Source organism: Wasmannia auropunctata, unplaced genomic scaffold, assembly GCF_000956235.1.
Source record: "Wasmannia auropunctata unplaced genomic scaffold, wasmannia.A_1.0 LD336076.1, whole genome shotgun sequence".
NCBI classification, from domain to species: domain Eukaryota; kingdom Metazoa; phylum Arthropoda; class Insecta; order Hymenoptera; family Formicidae; genus Wasmannia; species Wasmannia auropunctata.
Genome location: NW_012026814.1, coordinates 1,941,183 through 1,964,419, shown reverse-complemented (window position 1 = coordinate 1,964,419; position 23,237 = coordinate 1,941,183). Strand labels below are relative to the sequence as shown.

Genomic DNA, 23,237 nt, shown 5'->3' with positions numbered 1-23,237 from the left:
GTCTTCGTTAGCCTCGCAACGCGCGACGCTGCGGCCTCTCTCTCCTCCGAAAGACAGCGCGAGGAGGACAGCCCGCAACCGACCACGGGAGAACACGAGACTCCAATATCTCGTGTTAACTTCGCGCGTGAAAGAAAAAAAGTACGAAGGGCGATTGTAGCTAGTTATATCTTATCCTCGATAGTTACCCGCGAAATCACGTTAACAGTGTAGTTAGCAGTAAATTACAGTAGTAACCCCCCTCCGATCGCGAAATTTTCTATTTTATGCAAACGATATTTATATCGTTGAAACAGCTGTAGAGAAAAATAGCCAAGCTTAGGTGGTGATTCAAGAATCGAGAGATTATAGAATCCTTTACTATATTATCTCGGTTAATAAAGCGAAAAGGGGGGATTATCGATTTTTCTTTTAAACTCGTCGATCCTTTGTTAGATGTGCAACGAGATATTTTTAATAGTCAAACGCCGTGCCATTGATAGTTAAAGTTAGCAAGGACTGCTAAAGATAGTTGCAAACGGAATCGCGCGCGTCACCGAAACGTGTAGGTGTAAAGATCAGTAGGTAGGCCTGAACAAGTATGTCTCTCTCGTATAGTCTCTCCGTCTTCGAAACCGATTCGTTTCGTTCACGTTCATGAGTTTCTACGAAGTTGAACAACGCATTGCGTGATAAATCTGACAATAGGAATTTCGATAGGCGATTATCTTTATATGAAACGAAGGCGATATATATATACGACGTGTACTTGTTTTTTTTTATACGGAAACACATGAAACTAACTCGGAATTTTACATTCTCGGAATCCGTTCGCGGTAGGACCGGAAGTCCGCGGCTCAGCGATTAAATAACGGAAAGGAAATTTTTCGGCACGTATATCCGGTAGCGTCGATGTTTCCCTGTTGCTATGGGAAATCGAAGCAACGTGAGAGCTTCCCGGTGGGCAGGAACATATAACGGGACTTGCGCGATCGGGTGAATGTGAGAGCCAGTATCTCTTCGCCTTGGCGCTTTGTACCTTTCGAGAAATTTGACACTACTGTTATGTACTACAGGTGACGTTGATCACCTTCAACGACGATCGTTTTACGCTGACTCTCGGCACGACTCGAAGTAACCGTCCCACTTAACGCAGCTTTACTCTACGTCATCGCACGATTTTGTAAACGGTGTGCCCATTACGTGCGTCGTTAGAATATTTTTTCTCAATATACCTTAGCGATGACACACTATTGCGTGTGATTTTCGATAATATGCGGGGAGTTACTTCCAGCAAGGTCGACGCTAAAGCTCTTCGGGTTACGTAAATCTCTGCCCCGCTTACTGCGAGACTGAATTCAATCTAATCTTCTGAATTATTGTTTCCCTTTTCAATTTTTCATGCTTTGTGATAGTCATCTAATCATTAGATGACCCGCTATTTACATTCAATTGCTTGGACGGACGCAAGACGGATTCAGTTATCCGAGAACCGAGCGTGTTTTTTTTTTTTTCTTCAAATCGAGTTTCATCGCGAGACTTCTTGCGATCCGAGAACCGCTCATGGCGAATGTAGGAAATGTAGCTTGTTTGTATAGTATAATAGGCATGTATATTCACTGCTATGGTCGAGGCGTTCTCACTCGCTGACCTTGGAGTCTTATGAAAGCTTAGAACGAACGCGCGTGGTAGGGGAGGATTTCTCTCGAAAAAGAGAGAAGACTGCGAAGCGAGTAAGCGAGCGAGAGGAACGCGAAGTTCATTGGCGGTCGGTCTTTCGAAACTCGCAGTCGCGACGATTCGGGAAAAATCGCTTTTTATCATTTCACGATAGATTTTGCGTTGAATGGAAACTTGCAATAAAATCAAGGTCATACTTTTTAGGAAATTCCCCGGTAAATATACAATTATATTACACATATTTGCGTGTATATTGCACGTATAATTTAATATATATAAATACATATTAATATGATTTGACCGTCACGCTTATCGCGAGCCGACGACTGAAAAATTGAGATTAGCAGGAGATAGTTTCTTCGTTGTTTAGCGACTCAACGAGAACGGAACGGTTGGCGAAGATAAGACTATAATAAGAAAATAAAATGAAACCGTCCGTCGTGGTTTGCCGATGACCTAGATTTATCGCGAACTCTCGGTGTATAGGCGCGTTGAATCGTATCAAGGCGATTACATGCATTACGTAACGATAAAATCGCCAACGAAAAGACTTCGGTATATAGTTTCTTCAGCGGGGACAATAGCGAGCGATATTGTTTTGCCAATTATAACTATGGCAACGAGTAACGAGGCCGATAACGATCATAATATAGTGACTTTATTAGGCGTACGTGTATACATACTGAGCGATATTTTTGCTAGACGAATCTAATGAAAATTCGGAATATAGTTTCGGGCGAATTTCTTCCGTTTTCCCGTGAAGAAAGAAATTTCTGTCGGCTATTTAGGTCGGTTGGCAACGCAAGTCTCTCGCCGAGACGACGAGGGCGAAGCCAGCTGTGAGCTTGCTTTCCTGCATCTGCTAATGTGCGGCGACAGCTGCACACTGAGCAGCAGATGCAGCCGGATGCCGGTCGTCCCAGATGGCTGAGCCGGAAATCGTGCGCATCGTCTGCCGGGCCGTCGGTATCCTTCCCGGTCGGGCGATTTCTTTTGGCGAATCGGAATATAATATAGAATAGTTTTTATATATAGAATAGTTTTCGATGCGATAACGATATTAATTCGATTGCAAACTCTATATAGGAAATAAAGTTTATGCAATTCAACGAAAACATCTCATTTCCCTCCTTTAATTTTTCGTTATTGCGAGGCAAAGAAATCACGGAAATTAGGTCAGATTACCTATCTGCAAAGGAGAGACATATTGAGAGAGAAGCGTAGGAAATAGAAGTTAATTTTTATTTTTAGAGATTAATTTAGGTCAGGAGGGGGCGGGGTGGGAAGGTCTTTTTCTCAGGCGTGATCGGGTTTTTTTATTCCCGTTATCTTTTAAGGTACACGATTGCCCTAACGCGGCGATCCAACGTGGGAGACAAGGTAATTTCGGAGAGAGAGGAGCGGCCTCTCTGTCAATGCTAGCGTTGCTAAATCTTCGAATTCGTACTCTCGCGATCGCGCGGTTCCTGACGCGGTAACTCTTGATCGACGGTGATTCTTTTCGCGGTGCGATTCCTTTTTACGCGCCAGGTGCCCGTAGAATCGCGAGGAGTTTCTCTATATTGCCAAGCTCGTCACGGCAGACGGGAATGCGTTCTGCCCTCCACTTCTCTTCTTTTCAACGCATGTCAGCGTGTGTTGTGTGTGTGTCGCGCGCGATACACCTCGAAAGAAAAGATTACATTGGACAGATGCTCGCATTGATAGAGCGAAGGTCGTTTTTTTTCACCGTCAGAGACTTGTTGCCTTGAATCTAGTTTTTCGTGCCGTTCGAAGAAGAAAAAAAAAAGAGAGGGGTCGATACTTAAAAATCACGCTCGGAGTCCTTTTTTTACAGGCTCCTCTGCTCCGCGGAAAACGCGTCTCTTTCTGATTTTTTTATTTATTTTGGAATTTCAACTTTAAAAGCTCTCTCACACATTTCGTTATCGCCTTTTTGCATTCCGTACGTCTTCCACGCACGTTTGTTGTACGTCTTCCTTCGAAGTTTTCGTTTGTTCCGTGACGAGACGCCGAGGTTCGCGATCTTAGGACCGGAGTTGCGCCACGTTGTTCGCAGCGCGTAGATCTGTTTTTTTTTCTCGTATTTTTCTGTCGCGGAAACACGCGAAAGCGTTCCCGGCGACAAAACAAAGGGGGGTAGAGGTAAACGCGCGCGCGTACACGCCTGTCCGAAGGAACGGTCGTCGAGGATACTCGTAGTGTTATCCTTCGGCCGGTTTTCTTCTGGCAACAGTGAGACGAGTTGCGTCTGCCTCTGCCAATCCGGGACGAGAGTCACCCTCAGATCCCAGATAACAAAAAAAAAAAACAGCCCATTGTAGCCGTGACGTGTTTTTTTTGTTGGTACGAGAACCGGTGTACACATGTAAAATGAGAACGCGTGTTGCTGAAATCATGCATAAAAGTCGAATTGGAGCAAGGAACTTGCACGAGAGTCGCGTGAGAGGACATACGATACATCCTGTGTTCCTCGTTGATCGCGGATTTGGAACAACCGGGTGCGTCGACATACGGCCAGCCGTGCGCGGACTCTCTTTTTCTCTCTTGACTTTCTCTATACCATGGTCGCCCAGGGGGATGTCTCGGCGTTTTCCTCTTTCCTCTTCTCCTCTATTGTGCACGACGAAGAAGCGCGAGGAGATCGGGTCACCCTCGCATCTCTGCCTGATCTCTTCCTCTGCCCACATCTGTCTCGCCTATATATCTCTCTCTTTTTTTTCTCCTCTTTCTCTCCTCGAAACGCGCGCCTCTCATACGGATGGCCGTAAGTCGCGAAACCGGCCGGCCGGAAATCCGCCCCTCGCCCGCGATCCGATCGATCTCGTCCCTCTCTCTCTTTCTCTCGGGAGAGAAAGAGAGGGATCGGCGGGGCCCATCGGCGTTCTTGTAGTTTTCCTCTCACGCGTCGCGCACGTTCGCACGTACGCAAAATAACATTTCACGTTCGATTTGCGGCTCTTCATAAAAGAAAACGCGGTCGGAGAACGAACAAAAAAAGCACGTTCCACACGAAGATCTTGGTCGCGCAAGCGCGCGCGCACCAGGAATACATGCAGTACAATATAACGATGTGTGAACAATTTATATTATATATTCACATATATATAATTTTTTTTTCTTTGTCCATTCCGTGTATGCGTACACTCGATAGTTCTTAACCCATTTGTGCCATATATATATTATATATATTTACATATATATAATTTTTTTTTTTTGGCGTAATTCGTCTTTTGCATGCCACGCTTCCTTCGGTAGTGTAACTATACACCTTAACTCTGCGAAGGTGTGCAAGCGTGACGGGCGTTTGGCCGCGGTACGTGTCTCCAGGTAGTGACGTGGTGCATGGTGGTGGTAGTCCGAAGGTTTTTTTTTGTTACCTATGTACGTGAATGGAATATACATGGGTAGAGAAGTATATATATATATCGCGTGGCGGAATGCCCGCGACGCCGCTCGCGCTTGCACACATTCGACAAATTCTTTTTTTTTTTTTTTACTAACCCACGTGTACATAACTCGCTTCTTTGTTCGTAACGCATAAAACATGAACTATTTAATTAACCTGATTTTACATAATATATCTTATGGTTCTCATATGTGCATATGTACATGCGCCACGTATGTATGTATACATATGAGCGTTCGAAAGAAAGGACTCCATATAGTATATATATATGTTTTCACTTATATATACTTCGTATATATATATATATAATATCCTTAACATTTATATAATAATTTCTATTCGGTATATATCGCTATATATATATACATATACATAATATATTTATAACGATTACGTATATAAACATATTCACATCGTTGTCATTATTGTTCATGGTATTGTACTTACTCGTTATTCGATTCTCGTTGTGTTGTTGTACCATGCCATGTCACAATTTTTCTCTGTATTACTCCCTTTCTCTGTGTTCTTTGACCCGTCCCAAGTGTTTAGGCTGCGATGATGATGAGGAAGAGCTCGAGATCAAGATGGAGCTGGAGGAACGCGGAAGGAGAAGCTCCGCGCGCCGAGCGCTGCTACGATCGAGCGATTTCTCGGTCGCAGTGGGGTGCGCGCAGAGCTTCTTCGGAAGCCACGAAGAAGAGAGAATCCGATGATGCCAGAAGAGAGAAGAGACCTGCAAGCGTGCCCTTTGCGCGTTTGCGGGGACTATCAAGAGCGGAATCGCGTTTTTGCAGGTTTTTTTTACTGCAAAAGCATTCGGTAATTGCGACGCGTTTCATTTAATCTTTCTAGATTTCTGTGATCTCATTTGTGAAGATTATTATGATATTTTCGTTCGAACGAGCTGAAGTTTCTGAGAGATGATAACCACGAATAAGATCCATGGATCTCGAAAGATTAAGAAGATACTTGAATGTCAAAAATGTACAGATGACATCTGAATCGACGCGATTTGGACGTTCACGCGTGCGTTTTTGGCATTGTCGGATATTCGTCCCCGCACTCTCGCGATTTCGCGGCGTACGGCTGATTTTTGTTCGCGCGATCTTTTCGCGTGGAACAAGGCTCGTGCGCTCGCGCCGCCTTTTACTTCAAGAGAGAAGATCGAAGATAGCAGCGGCTCTATTGACACATTGATGTAAACGATTATACTTTGAACTACGATAAAGAGATCGATATAAACGGCGCGTAGCTCAAAGTATAATCGCTTACATTGATAAGGATACTTCACGTGGTAAACAGGTAATACTTAGGTCAAGGTAAAAAGGTAATGCGACAACGGTATATCCGTTACACGGGTATCAGCAGCCTGGTTAACGTCACAACGTAATCTCGCAATCTCGTTTACGTAAACGCGCTATTTATGCACACACACATACGTCTCGAGTTTACACGTGTATATTTAACGCGTATACGTAATTCATACTTCGTATTTACATATGACGGTAATGTGTAGCATGTTGATTAGCGTTTTCGACGTTATCGCAAATGAAAATAGCATCGCGTGCGAGTAAAGTGGATCTAATCATTGGTAAGACGATTAGATTTACTTATCGCAAGCGACAGTCGTGTTTTTATTTGCAATACGTTTCGTTATTTTTCTCTTGGTTTTTTTTCTAATGAAAATGGTATGTCTGGATGAGATAAAAGATATAAATGTGAGAAAATTGGATGTATGGTGAATGTTTATGAACATTCAATGTATGTGTATGAAATGACAAGTTTTTGTGTGTTTTATTGCAATTTTATTATATTGATTTTGGATTGTTCTTCGCGCTGTTACAGTGATAGGAAAGGCCTTTTTCATTCTAGGTAACAACGAGGGAAAGCTGAAGCGATATAAAAATTGCAATGTTGCAGAAAAACTTGTTTTTTTTTACTAATCATCATTAATTTTCTCGTTCGAGATTTTAGAAAGCTTAATAATTTTTCTGAATATCGAATTGAAAATATTTTTTTGATTTCGATACTTTGGAATTATTAGGATAAGTTTTCTACAATCTGACAAATTGCATTGCGCTCTGCAAGTGTTTCCGTTTTTTATTTCGTTTACAGAAAATTGGACAGATTGTGACTATGCATTGTTATTCGCAACGTTCAAGCTGAAGATGTCGGAGAAAAGCGGACTTTTCTACTCTTCAAAGACTTAATCATCTTGACTTGATGATTTTATGCATCGTTATATTTCTAAATTTTCTGTTGACGAATCGCGATTACCAACCGATTTGGTCAAAAGGAAGAAAGAAGAACGAAGAAAACAGAAGCAGATGTCTGGACAATCTGGTAAAGGACGAAAGGACAGGCTGTCGTTGATTTCTGAGTCTCATTTTGAGATTCAAGAAATTTAAGATTTATATTACATTCCAAGTAGGGTATAATATTGAGTTTCCGATTGCTCTTAATTTGGGTTTTCGGATATCTCAAGATTATATTTTACGAATATTGCTCATATTTTCTCTTTGCTGTTTTACTTTTGAACGCTTTTTTTTCTCGATTGTAATATTCTTATTTTTGCTTGTTCGACTCCGGTCGAGCTCGCGTCCGCGATGTGTTTCTTCTATTTACAAAAATCTAGGGATGAAGACGGATATACTCGAGTTCGAAGGTATCGCTTTTCGAACCTTCGAATGAGAGCTTGGAAGACTCAAGAAACTTCAGCTCTTTGGATTGGTAATGTATATTGAATGGTACAGTATTGGTAACTTCTTAGAATAGCGTATATTTGCGGTTATTTTAGTGATACGCGATAATTAATTTCGTATAGTTTGTAAGGTTTATTACACGTTGCATAATTGCAGTGTGATTTAATTTTTTACATTTTACATGTTGATTTATAATATTTATAATATTTTTTTTTACAGGATGATAATTGTTTCTAATTTTAGAAAATGTATTTACCGAATTACATCGAGTTCTCGCGAGTTCTACAAAAGTTTGATTAGATTTAATAGATATTTTTTCTTTCTATGATCTTCTCAAACTAGATAGTTACTTGCAGAAATCACATGTTTTTCGTGGTATTTTGTATGAGAATTTATTTTTTTTTGTATGTGTGCGAGAAATTAGAGCGTAATTTTTATCTGATGAAACATTTTTATGCGTGTATTTTTGAGTGAATGTGCGTATGAGAATGATGTTTATCCAATAAGATATTCGTAGTTTTGACATTTTCTATTTTTTAGCATTTAAGATAATTCTAATGAAAAATTTTATAACAATTATGTTTAGCTTTAAAAAAAATATTCATGAAATATTTGTATCCATCACGATTCTTTTTTTTTTTTTTTTTTTTTTAATGGAAATCTATTATTAAAACACGATTTCCGTGTGTTCAAATTGTGAAATATTTATTCGGGCATTTTAACTTCCGATTTCCTGTGTTGCCAAGAAGATTTTTCCTACATCTGCTTTCAAAAAAGCATTTTGCTTTTTTTGAGAGCAGGTTGTGCCAGCCAGATTTGCAAGGATGTGACGGCTGCCGTCGTAGTGAATTGCACAGATGTCCGTACAAAGGTAAAAGGTATTTATATACGTAAGTATTTAGTCTTGTGTGTTGTATCGGCACTCAAGATGCTTTTCCCATTATTTCTATACGCGGAATAAATTTCTGGCAGAAATGGTTGATGATCTTGTACTGGTTCTTAAAGTGGCTAAGCATTTCGATGATTATCGAAAAGCTTAGTATTATTTTCTCAAAAAGTAATTTAGCAGTATTTAATTTGTCATAAATTAAAAGCTGTTTCTGCTGCTATTTATTTATTATAAATGAAAATAATTTATTATAATTAAAAAAATATGATATACTCTCTTGGCACGGTACTCCAATTATTCTTGGTTTATACATTTGTTCCCATGAGGTTGTCACACCAGGCATATATCAAATGCCAAGTCATATCGTGAAGTTACAATTTCAATCATTTTTTACAAAATGAATGAAATATAATTTTCATGATACATTCTGATGAGCGGTGAATATTGCAATGATACTTGCCAGTTAATATTTGTCAGTCTCATTCGATGCGTTTCATTCATACATTTTTGAACAGCGTTCGCGTAAATTTGATGATTTTTGTAATTTCATTTTGCGAAAATTGTGCCGCTTTAGGAGAAAGTCACGCAATCTTCGTTAAAATGATAATAGGCCGATGACGTGTCCGATATCTTTCTCCTTTTTCCCCTTGTTCGCCCTATTTTTTTTTTTAAGTTTTCAGCTCGACGTATACGCCGCATTAAAACTGGATTTTCATTGTCTCGGTAGACTACCCTGTCCCTTGTGATGGAGAACGTGTGTTCGTGTGAATCTTTTTGTGCGAATGAAATATCTGAGTTCATGTGTTTCGATTTGAGGCAGAGGGTAAAGCATGTAGAATCTTTCCGGAGTCTCACTTGTGCAAAATCACTCGGATTGTTGCACTTCGGTCAGATTTAGGTTTTTCAGCCGGATTGCGAACTATTTTATCGATTGTCTTCACATTGTTCGAAGGGAGAAATTTCTATAGCATTCGTTATAGGGAGTCTCATTGTCACATTTCACGAAGTCTAAATAATTCATGAAGTAGTATGCAAATAAATACAAATCAGTTTTCGATTCTCGCAAAATTACGTTTGCCGATAGTGACGGATTTATGTAACGAATTTGACATTTAGATTTTTGTTGAAGCTATAATTGGAGCCATCTTCGAATATTTGTGCGCGATACATGTCGATCTTCTAAAAGCATTCGGATATGTTGCGAGCAGTGTCGCAAAATGATAAGATTCGCGTAGCAATATTGTGCCGCTCCTCGCAAATACCGAATGATTACGGTTATACATTTGGCGAAATTTAATTCTGGCGATAGCTTTAACAAAAATTTCGATGAGAAATCGCGAAAAATAATTGTTAGATATTCGATACGCGAGATAAATGTAATTTCTGTGATATGATTGAGAGGAAAGCGATTTGAATTCTCGAGAAAAATGTAGCGAAGATTTCGTACGTTTACCGAAAATTCGAACGATTGCCCTATACGAGCTGCGAATTTTACATTGATTTTGTTATACTCGTTGCGGGTCTCGCAGAGATTTCAAAATCTGTTAGGAATTTCGAGCTCGAATATCACAGAAAATTGCATTTGTTTTGTAAATATCGTATTTATTTGAACAAAATTCTGAAATAATTTTCTGCGGGATATAGATTTTTTTTATTCTTATAAAATTCATATATTGCATACTGTTTAAGATTTTGACATTTCGTAGTCGTGGGATTAATAGCAAATATAGGATCACAGGATCAGATTAATATTTTAAAAGTATTGGTTGTTACTGTTAATCAAAATTGTTCATAAACATGAGAGTGTGTAATTTATAAAATTTACATGTTTTTATCACTGAGATATTTGCATTGCAATTAAATTATAAAATGAAAATTTCGTGCAACTGTAATGTATGTAATCGACTGTTGCCATTTTATTGCAATTATTGCTACGCTGTTAATCATTGCTGCGCAGCGATCATTACTAGCGTTGCAATATATTGCACGAATGGCAAACTAATCTTTACGGAAAATAATCGCGTTTTGTAGGAACAATTCTCTCATGTTTGTGTATCTTATTTACGACTTGAAAATTTTGGCTCACTCCTTGCAATCCCCAATTTTCATGACAATCTGTAGTCAGGACTCGACGAGACGGAGACAGAACCGATCGCGATTATAATTCAGATTCAGTCATTCCCTCGTAATTCCACGTGAAGGAAGACCCCGATGAATAGAGAGGCGCACCTTTGCGGTTGTATGCTCGCGTGATAGTGGCGAGGATCCCACACCGGTGTTTCAGAGTCGATTCTCGGGTATCGTTGCTCACGCTGCGACCGACGTTATTTGGTCCAGTATTCCCTGGACAGGCATCGGCGCTACGAGTGCGGAGTGGAGAAGCAATTTGCCTGCGGTACCTGCCGACGGCGTTTCACCAGGCTGGACATCATGCGGGTGCACCAGAAGCGGACGGGCCATCATTTGACGCCCTACACTAGGGGGAAGGTCATGGTGTCACATTTGGACAGTCACATCTCCACGGCAGAGGTTTTCCCGGAGGAATACGAGGACGAGGGTCAGCAACAGCAACAATGGCGGCGACGTCAATAATTATAGCATGTCGATTCGTCGTAGTTCAATTCTTTCTCACCTTCGTGTGATTTCCATTTCTCTTAGCGCTTCGAACTTCGTTCAAAAAGGGAGGCCACGTCGCGATGCCAAGTAAAATGAGTTCATTAAAAGGTCTTGTCTGCACTCTCGCACTAGGTAAATATCTATATAAAAATATCTATATAATAATTTACATTTTCTTCGAGCAATCGACCGTCGTTATCTGCTTTCCATGGGCGTAGATGCGACGTTGTATCGCTCGACAGAAATCGAGATGGGTTTTACCGAATTTCACGTTGATCTCCAATATATGTAAAATTCTCATCTTGTTTTTGTTTATTTTAAATTTTTTTTTTTTAATGTGTGATCTTGGATATGTCGCTTGGAGTTCAATTTGATTTTTCGGTCGCACAGGAATTGCGTCAAGACGTTTACCTAGTTGAGTAATACATTTATTTGAAAATTGTATTTGCGATTTTAATTATTGGCTTGGCTCGCGACGCGTAAAATATTGCTGCTACGATTACAATAGTTTTTCGAGTCTTATTTTTTTATATTAAACTGGAGGGAAAGCGTTATTTTATTTTTTTAAAATTAATTTTTGTATTATCTTGATTTTACTACGAAGCTTTTCGAGGCAATCTGGGAACAAGAGTAGCGAACTCTGAAAATTTTTTGAAAAGTATTGTATTTGAAAAAATGTTAGATTATAATACTGCATATAGTTTTTTTGCGCATAATATTCTGTAAATATCCAAATTTAGAATTGTTAGAAGTTAATTTGGCAAAGGAAAATTCGTTTTCGGGAATATGATGGGCGTTAACAACTGTTGTAAATCTATTCGTTAGAAATGATACGGCGCTAATCGCCAATTTTTGTTACAATAAACGATTAATTTCTACGAAAATTCAACAGACGTATGTGTTTCTAATAATGTTCTTTCTCATTACTTCTTCGGAAGTATCAGTTAATCGAATAACTCATTCTTTCAACTCGAGATTTGCAGTTCATTCACAAATAACGTTTCATTAAATAACCTTCCAATTTTTCTAATAAAAAATCCTGTAAAATAATTCCGAATTTTTCATCTAACTATCAACATAAATTTGTATATTACGTAAAGAAGAATGTGTTTTTCTCTTTTGCTAAGTATCACTATAAAATCACTTAAATTGCTATTTCATAATTGCTATTAATAAAAGATAAAATATGTATTTTATACAAAGTTTTTGTCATCAAATAGAATGCGATTCATCGATCAAATCGTCTCCTGAAATTTTTCTGTGGTGTGACATTAATTTTCTCAATTGTAAGGTGGATCTATTTTATGGATTTAAAATTTATAACTAAAAAAATTATCGTCATATTGCTTTTATTCACTCGTCAGTTTTTCTCTTCAACCTAATACATTCATTAATATAAGTAAGCTTGTTATAGTCTTTTACCCGTATAACTTGATTTATTATCATTAGTGTCGTGTAATGAATTTTCTGCGTAGAGTTAAAATGTAAATATAGGTCAATAGCGTGTATACGAGATGGCATTATTTTTATCGTGTTTCCGGAGAGTTTATATATTTCTGTATCGATCGCATCGATCTTCATCCAGCCGTATCTTTCAACACCCACAAATGCGAATCCGACCAAGTTGATGGACCAGTGCGAAGAAGAATAAATAAAGAAATCTTTTGAATAGAATCTTCTGATCTCTTCATTGTGCAAACCCTACACCCAGCTTTTCGGCTCCCGTATATCGTTGCGAATGTAAAATAACTTAGTTTTACTAACTTTTGGTGTGGTATAATCTTGAACTTTTTTGTATTGTCAAATCTATGAAGTTTCATAAAAAAAATTACTGCGAATTAGACATTAATTTATCAGTTTATTTGAATATACTTAAAACATTCCGATTCATTTCTCAACATCTAATATTTTTCTTTTTAGAAAATAACTTCAAAAGTATCTGACAATTAAGACATATTCATCCTTTGGAAGAAGAGTAAGTCATATTTCATTTATGTATGAAATAAAATGGACACTACACTATTTAAATTTTTTTTTAACGAAAAATTAATTACCTAGTTAGGAAATTTGGAACGATATCTGGTTTGGACTAATATAATAATAAAAATGAAAGTAGGAAAATGAGAAAGAGAACAAAAACGAAGTGTTGCGGAGAAAACGCGTGGAAAAGCAAATATAACAAACATCTCGGAAATGAATATTTGAAATTGTTTGAAAATTTGAACGCATCGTTCGCGTCCGCGTGCATAATTGTTCTCCGGGGTGATAGTTGGCCGATGATGCTTGCAGCTGCCACGCCGTATTGGTCACAGTCCACTGGGGTGCACCGGCAACCCACGGCACATTACTGCAGACTCTCCTGTCCAAACTGCGGTCGCAGCTACAAGTATCGAAGCGGTCTGCGGGGACATATCGCCGACTGTCTTTCGGAAAAAGAGAAATTGGAGGCTGATTTTCGTCAACGACAGGAGCAGCGGCGACAGCAGCAACAGCAAGAGCAGCGGCGACAGCAGCAGTTCACTGAGAAAGACGTCCGAGCGCTGTACAAATTTTGGAAATCGTAGATATTTGTGTAGCACAGAGACGAATGATAATCGGTAGTAAAGATCTTCGATCTGTTGCGCCGAAATTTCCTTGTTTTTGTTTTATTTCACCTAAGAACATGGAAACGGGATCCTACCATCGTTTCTCGACACCTTGGAAGCTGTCCGGTATCCAGGCACTGTCATGCTCCTCTCTTGGCGACAATGTGTGGCTTTATTTAGTTCCTCTGTTCCTTTATTTTTTTTTGTTCATTTATAAACGAGAGAGTCATAAATATCCTTGATAAGAATGTCCATCTTTAAGATTGATCGTGTTTAATAAACATTATTTTCGTAGTTGTGAAAATACTAATCGAGTTATAGAATATTTTATTTGATTAATCGGTCATTTGCACACAAAAAAAATATTCTCTGTATTTTACTCTTATATTTTCTGTTCGTCTAAATTTAATGGAGATGTCACATCACGTATTAAACAAATAAATAAATAAAGATTATATAATCCAGCTCGATGTGCGATACACTTGCACTTTCCTAGCGACACCTGTAAATCCATAAATTAATATCTTCATATTAATAAAACATCGTAAACTGATTCCTATTAATAACGTAGCACCTGGTACATGCTACATTGTATATAACCGTCAGTATCTGATTAACGAAGGAATAAAACGAAAGCATTCAGATGATTGTTGGTTGATGTGTAATTGCATGCTGAAGTTTTGTCATTCAGGCCGAACGTAAGCTTCGTGATTGTCAGCGTGGCGAGTGAATGTCGCGTTTAGAGCGGCAAATGAAGATTTATCGCGAGCGGAGTTTCTTGTCGGAGGGGATAGATTCATTCACGTAAATCGAGTCATTTACACGTAACTTCTATATCTCGGCCACTATATATTTACATTCATTCGCCGTGGATATATATGTTGGGTGGAACTGTACAAGGAGGCATATTTTACGTTGGGTCGAAATTAATTACATCACGGGTGTAAAAATGGATGCACTAATAAAAAAAGCAGTTCATTTTGGTGCAGCATGTAAATAACAACAGCCCAAAATAACGAAGACTGTGCACAAGGATTTACCGTGAGGATTAACGACGTTTTTCTCGAGAGAGAAAAAGCACATTTTGGTATATAAACGTATTGCTAAAGTTACACTTCTTGTATTTGTCACGTATTGTAATGTCTCTTTAAAAACTTCCATGTATCGATTACTTGCTTTTACTGTGAAATTTTTAGTAATATAATGCTTCGACTTCAGTATTTTCTTTAATAATTTAAAGATATGTATAACTACGAGAATTAATCGAACACAACTAGAATAAAATTAATTTAACATATTTGTTAATTAAATATTAATTAACGAATTAATTCGCGTATTTATTCGTTAATTTGCTCAATGTTAATTTATTCGTGGACTGAATGCGACTTTAAATTCATAATATTCCTACAACAATAGAATGTTACGTATAGTCGGTATTAAATTTTTCAGTATAATTCAATACTGCGAGACAAAAGACACGTCCACGAAAGAATTAAATGTTAGAACCAATTTCTATTGCGATTTCTCGAAGGGCTTGGGAGCTTTTTGCGCAGTCTTCTCCTTTGGAGCGAGCTTGATTCAGTATTGTCCACACGCTTGGTTCGAGCTTTTCCTTCAACGGTCGAGAAAGAAAAAAAAAAGAAAGGGGGGTGGGGTGGGGAGGGAGCGTCAAAGTGTGTGTCCAGGTCACACTGTCTCGACCGGAGTGTCCCGCGGCTTTGCAGATAAGAGAGGGGCTCGTTTCGTGCGGCAGGAACCCGTATGATGTAAAAAAGGCCTCCCCATGTATGCTTGCAGCCAGCCCCGCGAGGGAGATGGTCTTGAGTGGCGGCGACGGCGAACTGCCATTTCGGTGCGTAATGTGCGGACGTGGGTACAGATCGCGATCGTCTCTGACACGACACTCCAGATACGAGTGCGGCCGCCTCGGATCCCGGTATACCTTCACCTGCACCCTCTGCGGCAAGTACTTCTGCCGGCCGGATCATCTCAAGCAGCATATCCTCAACATACACGGGGGCTCCGTCGCTAAATAACCGCGGCTCTACCTCTTCTCCTTCGGCGCGTAGAGAAACACTTTCGCCGGTCATCGCCGCTCCGCTAGCCCCATCGAACCGAATTGTCAGCCGTCTCTTCGAGGACGACGGAATTGCTGCGGAAGTAACTTGCGGTTGTCACGCGAAATCGAGAAGGAATGTCTTTGCACCTCTTACTCTCGTAAAAGAGATTTTATATTTTTATTAAAAAAAAATGTAACCTTTATAACACATATATAAGAGTAATCCTGTATGAAGTTGAACGTAAAGTTACAAACTTGCTGGATTACTTTTATGTGAACTTATTGTTTAGCGTGGTATGTGCGAATGAGATTTGAAGTTCTGCTTAGAGTGGTCAAGTTAATTTTGATCCTGATGTTACAATATTTTCTATTAAACGGGTTTTCTAGACTAGGCTGTAGATATAATTTAAGAGAGAGTCTATATGTTAGGAAATTATTTTTTTCATTTAACGTGGAGCTTTATGTTTTAATCGTACTCTTCGCTTCGAGTTAGTTTGTCCAAAGGGATACCAAAGGAAATTTATTTGGATTTGTTGTCAGTAAGATTAGTTACGTACGGAACTAAACTATTATTTTTTTCTTTGTGGCTATTAGAAGATTTATTAGAGAAAGTATTTAGCGATTAATTCGAATTTTGAAACATAAGTATTTTCGTGCAATAATTTTTGTTTATTGTTAACAGTTTGAGTTTTCGAATAATAAATACGATTTATTATCTGAATAGACTTTGTCGCATATGTTAAGAGAGTTAGATATGTTAGTAGATTCTTTATTATTGCGCGGTTCCAAAAATAGTTTATATATAAATGCTCAAGTGTAGACATTTCTTCTTAAATAATTTTCAAAAGATTCTAATTTCTACTTTTTTTAGGAAATTCAAGATCAAATAAAACAAATGACTGCGTGCATATTACACGTGCACTTGTTTGCAGAGGTGAACTGCCAAATAGCCTGATCACGAATGCCAAATGACTAATATTCCTATTTTTCTAGTGCAATATACACATTTAAGTTATTCTATATACAAGTATACGATTATATAATGATTTAGAAATGTATAAATGGATTAATATATTGGAGAGCATTGTTTTATGAGTGACAGAACTCTGTGAATAAGAAACGAAGTTCTATTTGTTTCCACTCTTGTTGAATCTTTTTAATTTTTTAAAATATAGTTACACTTTTGGAAGCATACCGTTATTCGAAAATGAAAATTTTCTTTACAAGTAAAAATGTTTAAATTGACAGAATTTATTAAAATACAAAAGTTCATTAATCTTTTTTCCAAACAATATTCAAACTCAAGTGCAATCGTTATCGTGTATTTCCATATATTTTTTTCTAGATGGCTAAATATCGTGCAGATTGTCTTAAAATATGTCTGAATTATCTAAGTAAAACAGTTCATTGCGAATGTAGTGCGTTTTTAGATATCTACTTCATAAAATGAACTAAATGCAATTTTTTAAATAATATATGCGCGGGGCGCATTGGAATCTCTTCTTCGCGATTAAAGAATTAGTTTTTACATACGATTTCTCTTTACAGTTTTGTCTTATTGCAGATGTATCGATTGTGTGTGCAAAGAGAAATGTGTTACGCAACGACTCTTGTATTGTACGTTATATTTGAGGCTATGAAATATGCGCAAATACGTTATTTATGCGAGTGTAGAAAAGGTATGATGAGATTATTGTAAAAAGAGCGTGGATATATTAATGTTATTGTTGGATATTGATTCCACACGTTGTTACTTATCGGCCTTTATAAATTTTTATGGTATTTCAATAAAAAAAAAGTGATACTAAATATATTCTATTTTTCTTAACCACTTCTCATCTATCTTCTTGGAGTTACCTCCCTTTCAATCAAATTATATCTCTGTATAACATTTTTTATTATTTTATTATGTATATTTATTTTTTATGGAATACAAAGTACTATAGATTAGAAAATGCTGCGTTAATTTAAAAAAGTACAGCGATTTTTTAAACTAATTGTAAATTAAATTGACTTATATTAAAAATGTCATATTTATTTAACAAAAACTATAGTAAAAATGGTTTATATATTTGGGTAATAGTATTATATAGTCAAGCTAATTTTTACCTGATTGTGCGATTGCAGTTTGAGTATATATAATTTACTATGCACATCAAAATTTAAAGTAAAGCACAATAGTTTTTCACTTTTGGCCCAGGTTTAGTTATAGAAAAAGAATTTATGGATAATCGAAAGTGCTGTATACAGTCGACGCAATTTTTTTTTTTTTTTTTTTTAAACAACGAATTGAAATGTATTACAGCACACCTAAGCATTATTTTTGTATGTATAGAAATGATGAAATTAATTTTAAACACGTTTGTTTTGAACTAGAAAGTTGATTAATACTGTTGGTTTTCTGTACAATATCGTAACGTGACAATCAGTTTTGTCGTTCGATAAAATCTTTTTAGATGGATGCCTGACACAAAACAGTTTTTAAGAACTCCTGTATCTTCGTTTGACGAGTTCATCGAAGAAATCCTTTAATTAATAAGTCGTTTGAGTAAAGCATTCGAGAGAAGCGTGCCTCTGTTTCATGTCGATTTTCTTCTGAAAAAGGAGCCTCTGTTTAAAAAAAAAAATTTATATATTTTTTTTGAGAACAACTTGCGCATCCTTCCGATGCTTCACGTCCATAGCGGGATTTCCAATACCTTAAGTATCCTCGCTAGGATTGACGTCACTTCATTTCATATTTTGTTACAGACGAGTCGTACATGCTGATAGGCAACGGTAAGAATCAGTGCTCGAAATGCGGCAAATGCTACAAGAACCGGTGCTCCTTGATGAGGCACGCCAGGTACAGCTGTGGCACAACGAAGTGCGTTTGTCCACACTGCGGAAGATATTACTCCAGGTCCGATGCTCTCTATTGCCATGTGTTGAGGAAGCACGTGTCTGTATATCCGTCTCAATAATTCGCCGTTCTCGATCTCATTTACGATCATATTGTTCATCCGACGTTTGTGTGCATTTTTATTTTGCAATAATATCTTTTTAACGAATACAATTTTTTTGCTATTGAAAAAAGTAAGTTATATTGACTTGTATGTGTTTTATTTTATTTGAATTATCGTATTAAACTTGAAGATTCTTAAATGCAATGTTATTGCGAAATTTTATAAAATATTTCAGTAATGTTTAGTTTGATTTAGTTTTATTCATAGTTTCTGCATTCACATGCAATCGAAATTACTGTTAACGAAATTATAATTATTATCTATTCAGGAAAAATTGATTTGAAAACTTATTTTTAATTAGATAATATGGATTTCCTATGTAAATGAAATGTGTATTTTTGGAAGAATATTAATATTGCTATATTCTTTCTATTGTATTTATATATATATTGTATATCTCTCGACAGAGGGAAATACATTAATGATATTACATATGCAACGTAGTATATAATTAATTTCTTTGCACTGTTATATTTAGTGATTTTGGTATGATTTTTGAATACTCTCGTCTGCGATTTTTTAAAGCGAACAGTCATTATTAACTGTTGATTAGTTGCATTGTAAAAAATATTTTTATATTAATTTTTTCAATCAATTTAATTATTTTAATTAATTCTTTTTTTCGTTTCTTTTATCTTATGTATACGCCTCAATTCTCGTTTATTAGGAGATTTGTCTCTCGAAAATGAAAGCTTCTCATAAATAAAAGGATTGCGAGTACAAAGCGAGTACATACTCACAATAATAATGATGCATTTTGTCATATTATAAAACACAATCAATTGGATATTAAAAAAGTTGGTACAATAATTCTTCACTGAAGATTTTTTTTGTTACGCAACGTTGAAGATGTTATTTAACACGTCGAATATCCCAAAAATCATTCATCCGTCATTTGTTTTAGTCCGTTTAACCATTGTCTTTACTTTATCTAATGCTATCTATGTTTTGAGATAATAATTTTGTTAGGGGATGTGAGTCGTAGAGCATAGTATGTCCAACCGCTCGAAGATCGCGTAAAAAAAAGGATCAGAGAAAGAGAGAAACTTGAGGCCTTGCATGCTCAGGTACTCACAAAAGACGATTCGCGTGACCTACATTGCCCGGAGATCGCAAAATTCACACGTTTGTTTCGTTTCGGACCTGCTTGCAGTATACTGGGCCGAATACTCGACGCTACACGAGACTACTCTGGCCTTCCACCAATCGCTCGACTGGAAGAAGTTGTCCGAACAGCAGCATCGTCAGCAGCAACAGCAGCCGCAACAGCAGTCGCTTCCGCAGCAACCGTTGCAGGGCCACGTCTGCAAGGCTTGCGGCAAGAGCTACAAGCAGAGAAACGCTCTGTGGCGGCACTTTACATACGAGTGTGGCAAGAATCCCAGGTTCCAGTGCCCGTATTGCCGCTACCGGACGAAACAACGGTCCAACATGTCCTCGCATATCAAGCACAAGCACGTGGGCTTTAAGATTTACGTGATCGATCTCGAGGCCGGAAAGAACGCTTAGTTAGATTTTCTAATGCGCAGAATTGCAAATGCGTCTCGTATTTTAGCAAGACCTAAAAAATATTGATTTGAAGGAATGATTGATTTAAGTCATCAAATACATTTGTATTGCATTACAAATTTTACACCAAATCTTTTCAATGAATTATCAAGGAAATTGTCCAATTATCAAGTTTAGTGGAACTTGTGTTGAAATTTTGGTTAAAAATAAAATTAAAAGTGAAAATATTGGAAACATAGACAATTTAGCCCGACGGTGTTCTTCAAACACGAAAATATGTTATCTAAATCTTTATTTAAAATTTTTATTTAATGTTAAAAATATTTCTTTCCTCATATAAAAAAGGTATTTTTTGAGATTTAATTAATATATATTACTTTATTACAATATATTATTATTAGTTAAAGTGAGATTATATTTTGTTTTTAAAAGAATTAGTATTTTATATTTAAATTTAGAACTAAATCATTGATTTGCTTTCTTTCATTTGTTGTTAATTATTAAAATAAAATTTAATTTGTTAAAATTTAATTTGTTATTTATGGAAAATGTATGGGAATAATACAGGTAATATTTTATTATAATTGATACTCATTAAATCGTTAATATTTACTTTTGGACAAATTTAAATTTCTAATATATATTTTTTGTCAAATGTCTTATTTTTAGTGACTTTTGTAACAATATGCGAATATAATATCAGTAATTAAAAAGTAATTAGAAATTTTTTAAGTCATTGATAAAATTGGATATTTGTAATATTGTTAATTGCTTGTATGTTATTTTGGATTAATTTAAATATCGTCATAAATATTTTCTTCGATATCTATCACATATTTGAAATATGTGTAAAAGGCCTGTGAACAAAGTAATGTATGTTAAAAAAATAAATTGAAAATGAAAATTTCATTTCAAATAGTACTACTACTAATACTACTAATAATACTACTACTCAAATAACATTAATTCACTCATTTATTATATTGATGCGATATTTTTGACGATATATTAAATACTCATGTAAAATTAATGACAAGTTCGAATGGCAAGAGAACAGAGCAGCATGTTAAATAATTTGTCTTAATAGTAATATTTTTTCTACCGAAAGACATGAAATTAATTCTATGATTGATGGAACTATAAAATTTGTTGATTTATTTTATGTTATCTTTGTCAGATTATCATCGTTGGCCATAAATAAAAATACGCACAGCAAAATAAATCCCTCGGGTTGAGTTATTGAGTGTGTCTGTTCAGGCTTTAACGGGTGAACAAAAATTACTCCGCACTAATCAGCACAAACGAGGTTGTCTTCCTCAGTTCGAGCATGCGAACCAAGGGCTGTCCTATTCATTCTCTATGTCTGTCCCTATTCTTCTCCTGCGAGTTGAGTAGTTAGAGATCTCAATAAATATTCCCATAGCATTCTCCCGTTCAATCCTCGTCGTTGTTTGTTGCAGCGTCGTCGCTCGACAGTAATCACATTAGCGGATATCGTTGCTGTTTCTGCAACAGTCCGTACCCGACGACAGCACATCTGAAAAGCCATTTGACGAGAGGCTGCTTCAAGGACCCGACCTTCTCGATTGAGAAGCGGCGCAGCAACAATATAATGGAGTCCAAGAATTATGTATGCCCAAATTGCTCGCAGGGCTACAAGAACAAGCGTACGCTGAACACGCATCTGCGTATCGCGTGCGGCCGTGAGCCGAAGTTCCAGTGCCCATATTGCGATCTGAAGAGTAAACACGCGCCAAACATTTACACCCACATTAGACGCAAGCACAAGGGCGAGGATCTCTTTTTGATAGTTGACAACAAATAGGTTATAAACTAAATTATATTGTAAAATTGTCATATTATCAAATTTATACATGTACATACATATATATATGCTTATAAATTTGATAACTATTTTACAATTTTACTTTTTTGTAATTGACATGAGATGTGAAGCTTATGATGTCAATAAGCGGAAATTCATGTCCTTGCCAAGACTGTCTTAAGATATAAGATGTAAGAATTTTGCAATCGGTAATTACTATAAAAAAAAAAGATTGTATAAGCGTTGTATATTTTTTCCAATTTTTATAACACGATTTTTCATAAAAATAAAGATTGCATTTTTAGATCGTATTTATTTTCTTTCTTCTCCTGTTGTACGAGGAAGTAATTTCATTTACTTACATTTAATTGTGTGCATTTTGGTTTTTGATTGTAAAACATTTAGCAATGTGCAATAATTGAAAAATAATTGAATAATGCTCAATAATAATTATTGTAATAATCATTAACAAATAATCATATTATTATATCAAATAATAAATAATCTGTATCTTCTTTTCTTAAAGAGAAAACAATATTTATAATAATTAGTAAAATAATAAATATTTTATAATAATTAAATAAAACCGCTATGTTTCATTCAGAAAATTATTATATGTTTAAATTTTATTCAGTCAATTTTTATGTCTCATTACTACAACAATATGAATATTAAATTAATTGCTATCTTTTCATTTCAGATGACTGTGATATTGCAACTTAATATCAACGACTGAACGTTGGAATCGAAGAAATCGCGCAATTTATTAGGATTGACTCGAGAATTACAGAGAGAAATAAAAATATAAATTTTATAAGATTTTATTTTTTACAGAATTTTATATACAATATGATAAAAAGTAAATTGACACAAATTAAAGGATTAATATTAAATATGTAGAAATCAGAAATATCAGTAAAGAATGCAGTTTTTGTATTAATATCCACAGTATTTTATTTCAAGCTTCATTATTTCAAAT

The 23,237-nt window shown here is 36.4% G+C and overlaps 1 protein-coding gene across 49 annotated transcripts in view; it reads left to right on the top strand.

Moving 5' to 3' along the window:
- LOC105449230 (longitudinals lacking protein, isoforms A/B/D/L) overlaps positions 1-23,237 on the top strand; it is a 122,384-nt gene that overhangs the window by 12,977 nt on the left and 86,170 nt on the right. The window contains exon 6 of one of the 49 annotated variants that reach the window (XM_011688266.1): positions 21,894-22,477. The exons of 46 other annotated variants lie outside the window; for them this stretch is intronic. In XM_011688266.1, coding sequence (XP_011686568.1) covers positions 21,894-22,258 — 365 coding nt within the window. In that variant the 3' untranslated portion in view covers positions 22,259-22,477. Of the gene's footprint in view, positions 1-15,657; positions 17,729-20,077; positions 20,741-21,893; positions 22,478-23,237 lie in introns of those variants that run through there. 2 more of the 49 variants (XM_011688267.1, XM_011688310.1) reach the window with 2 other exon arrangements.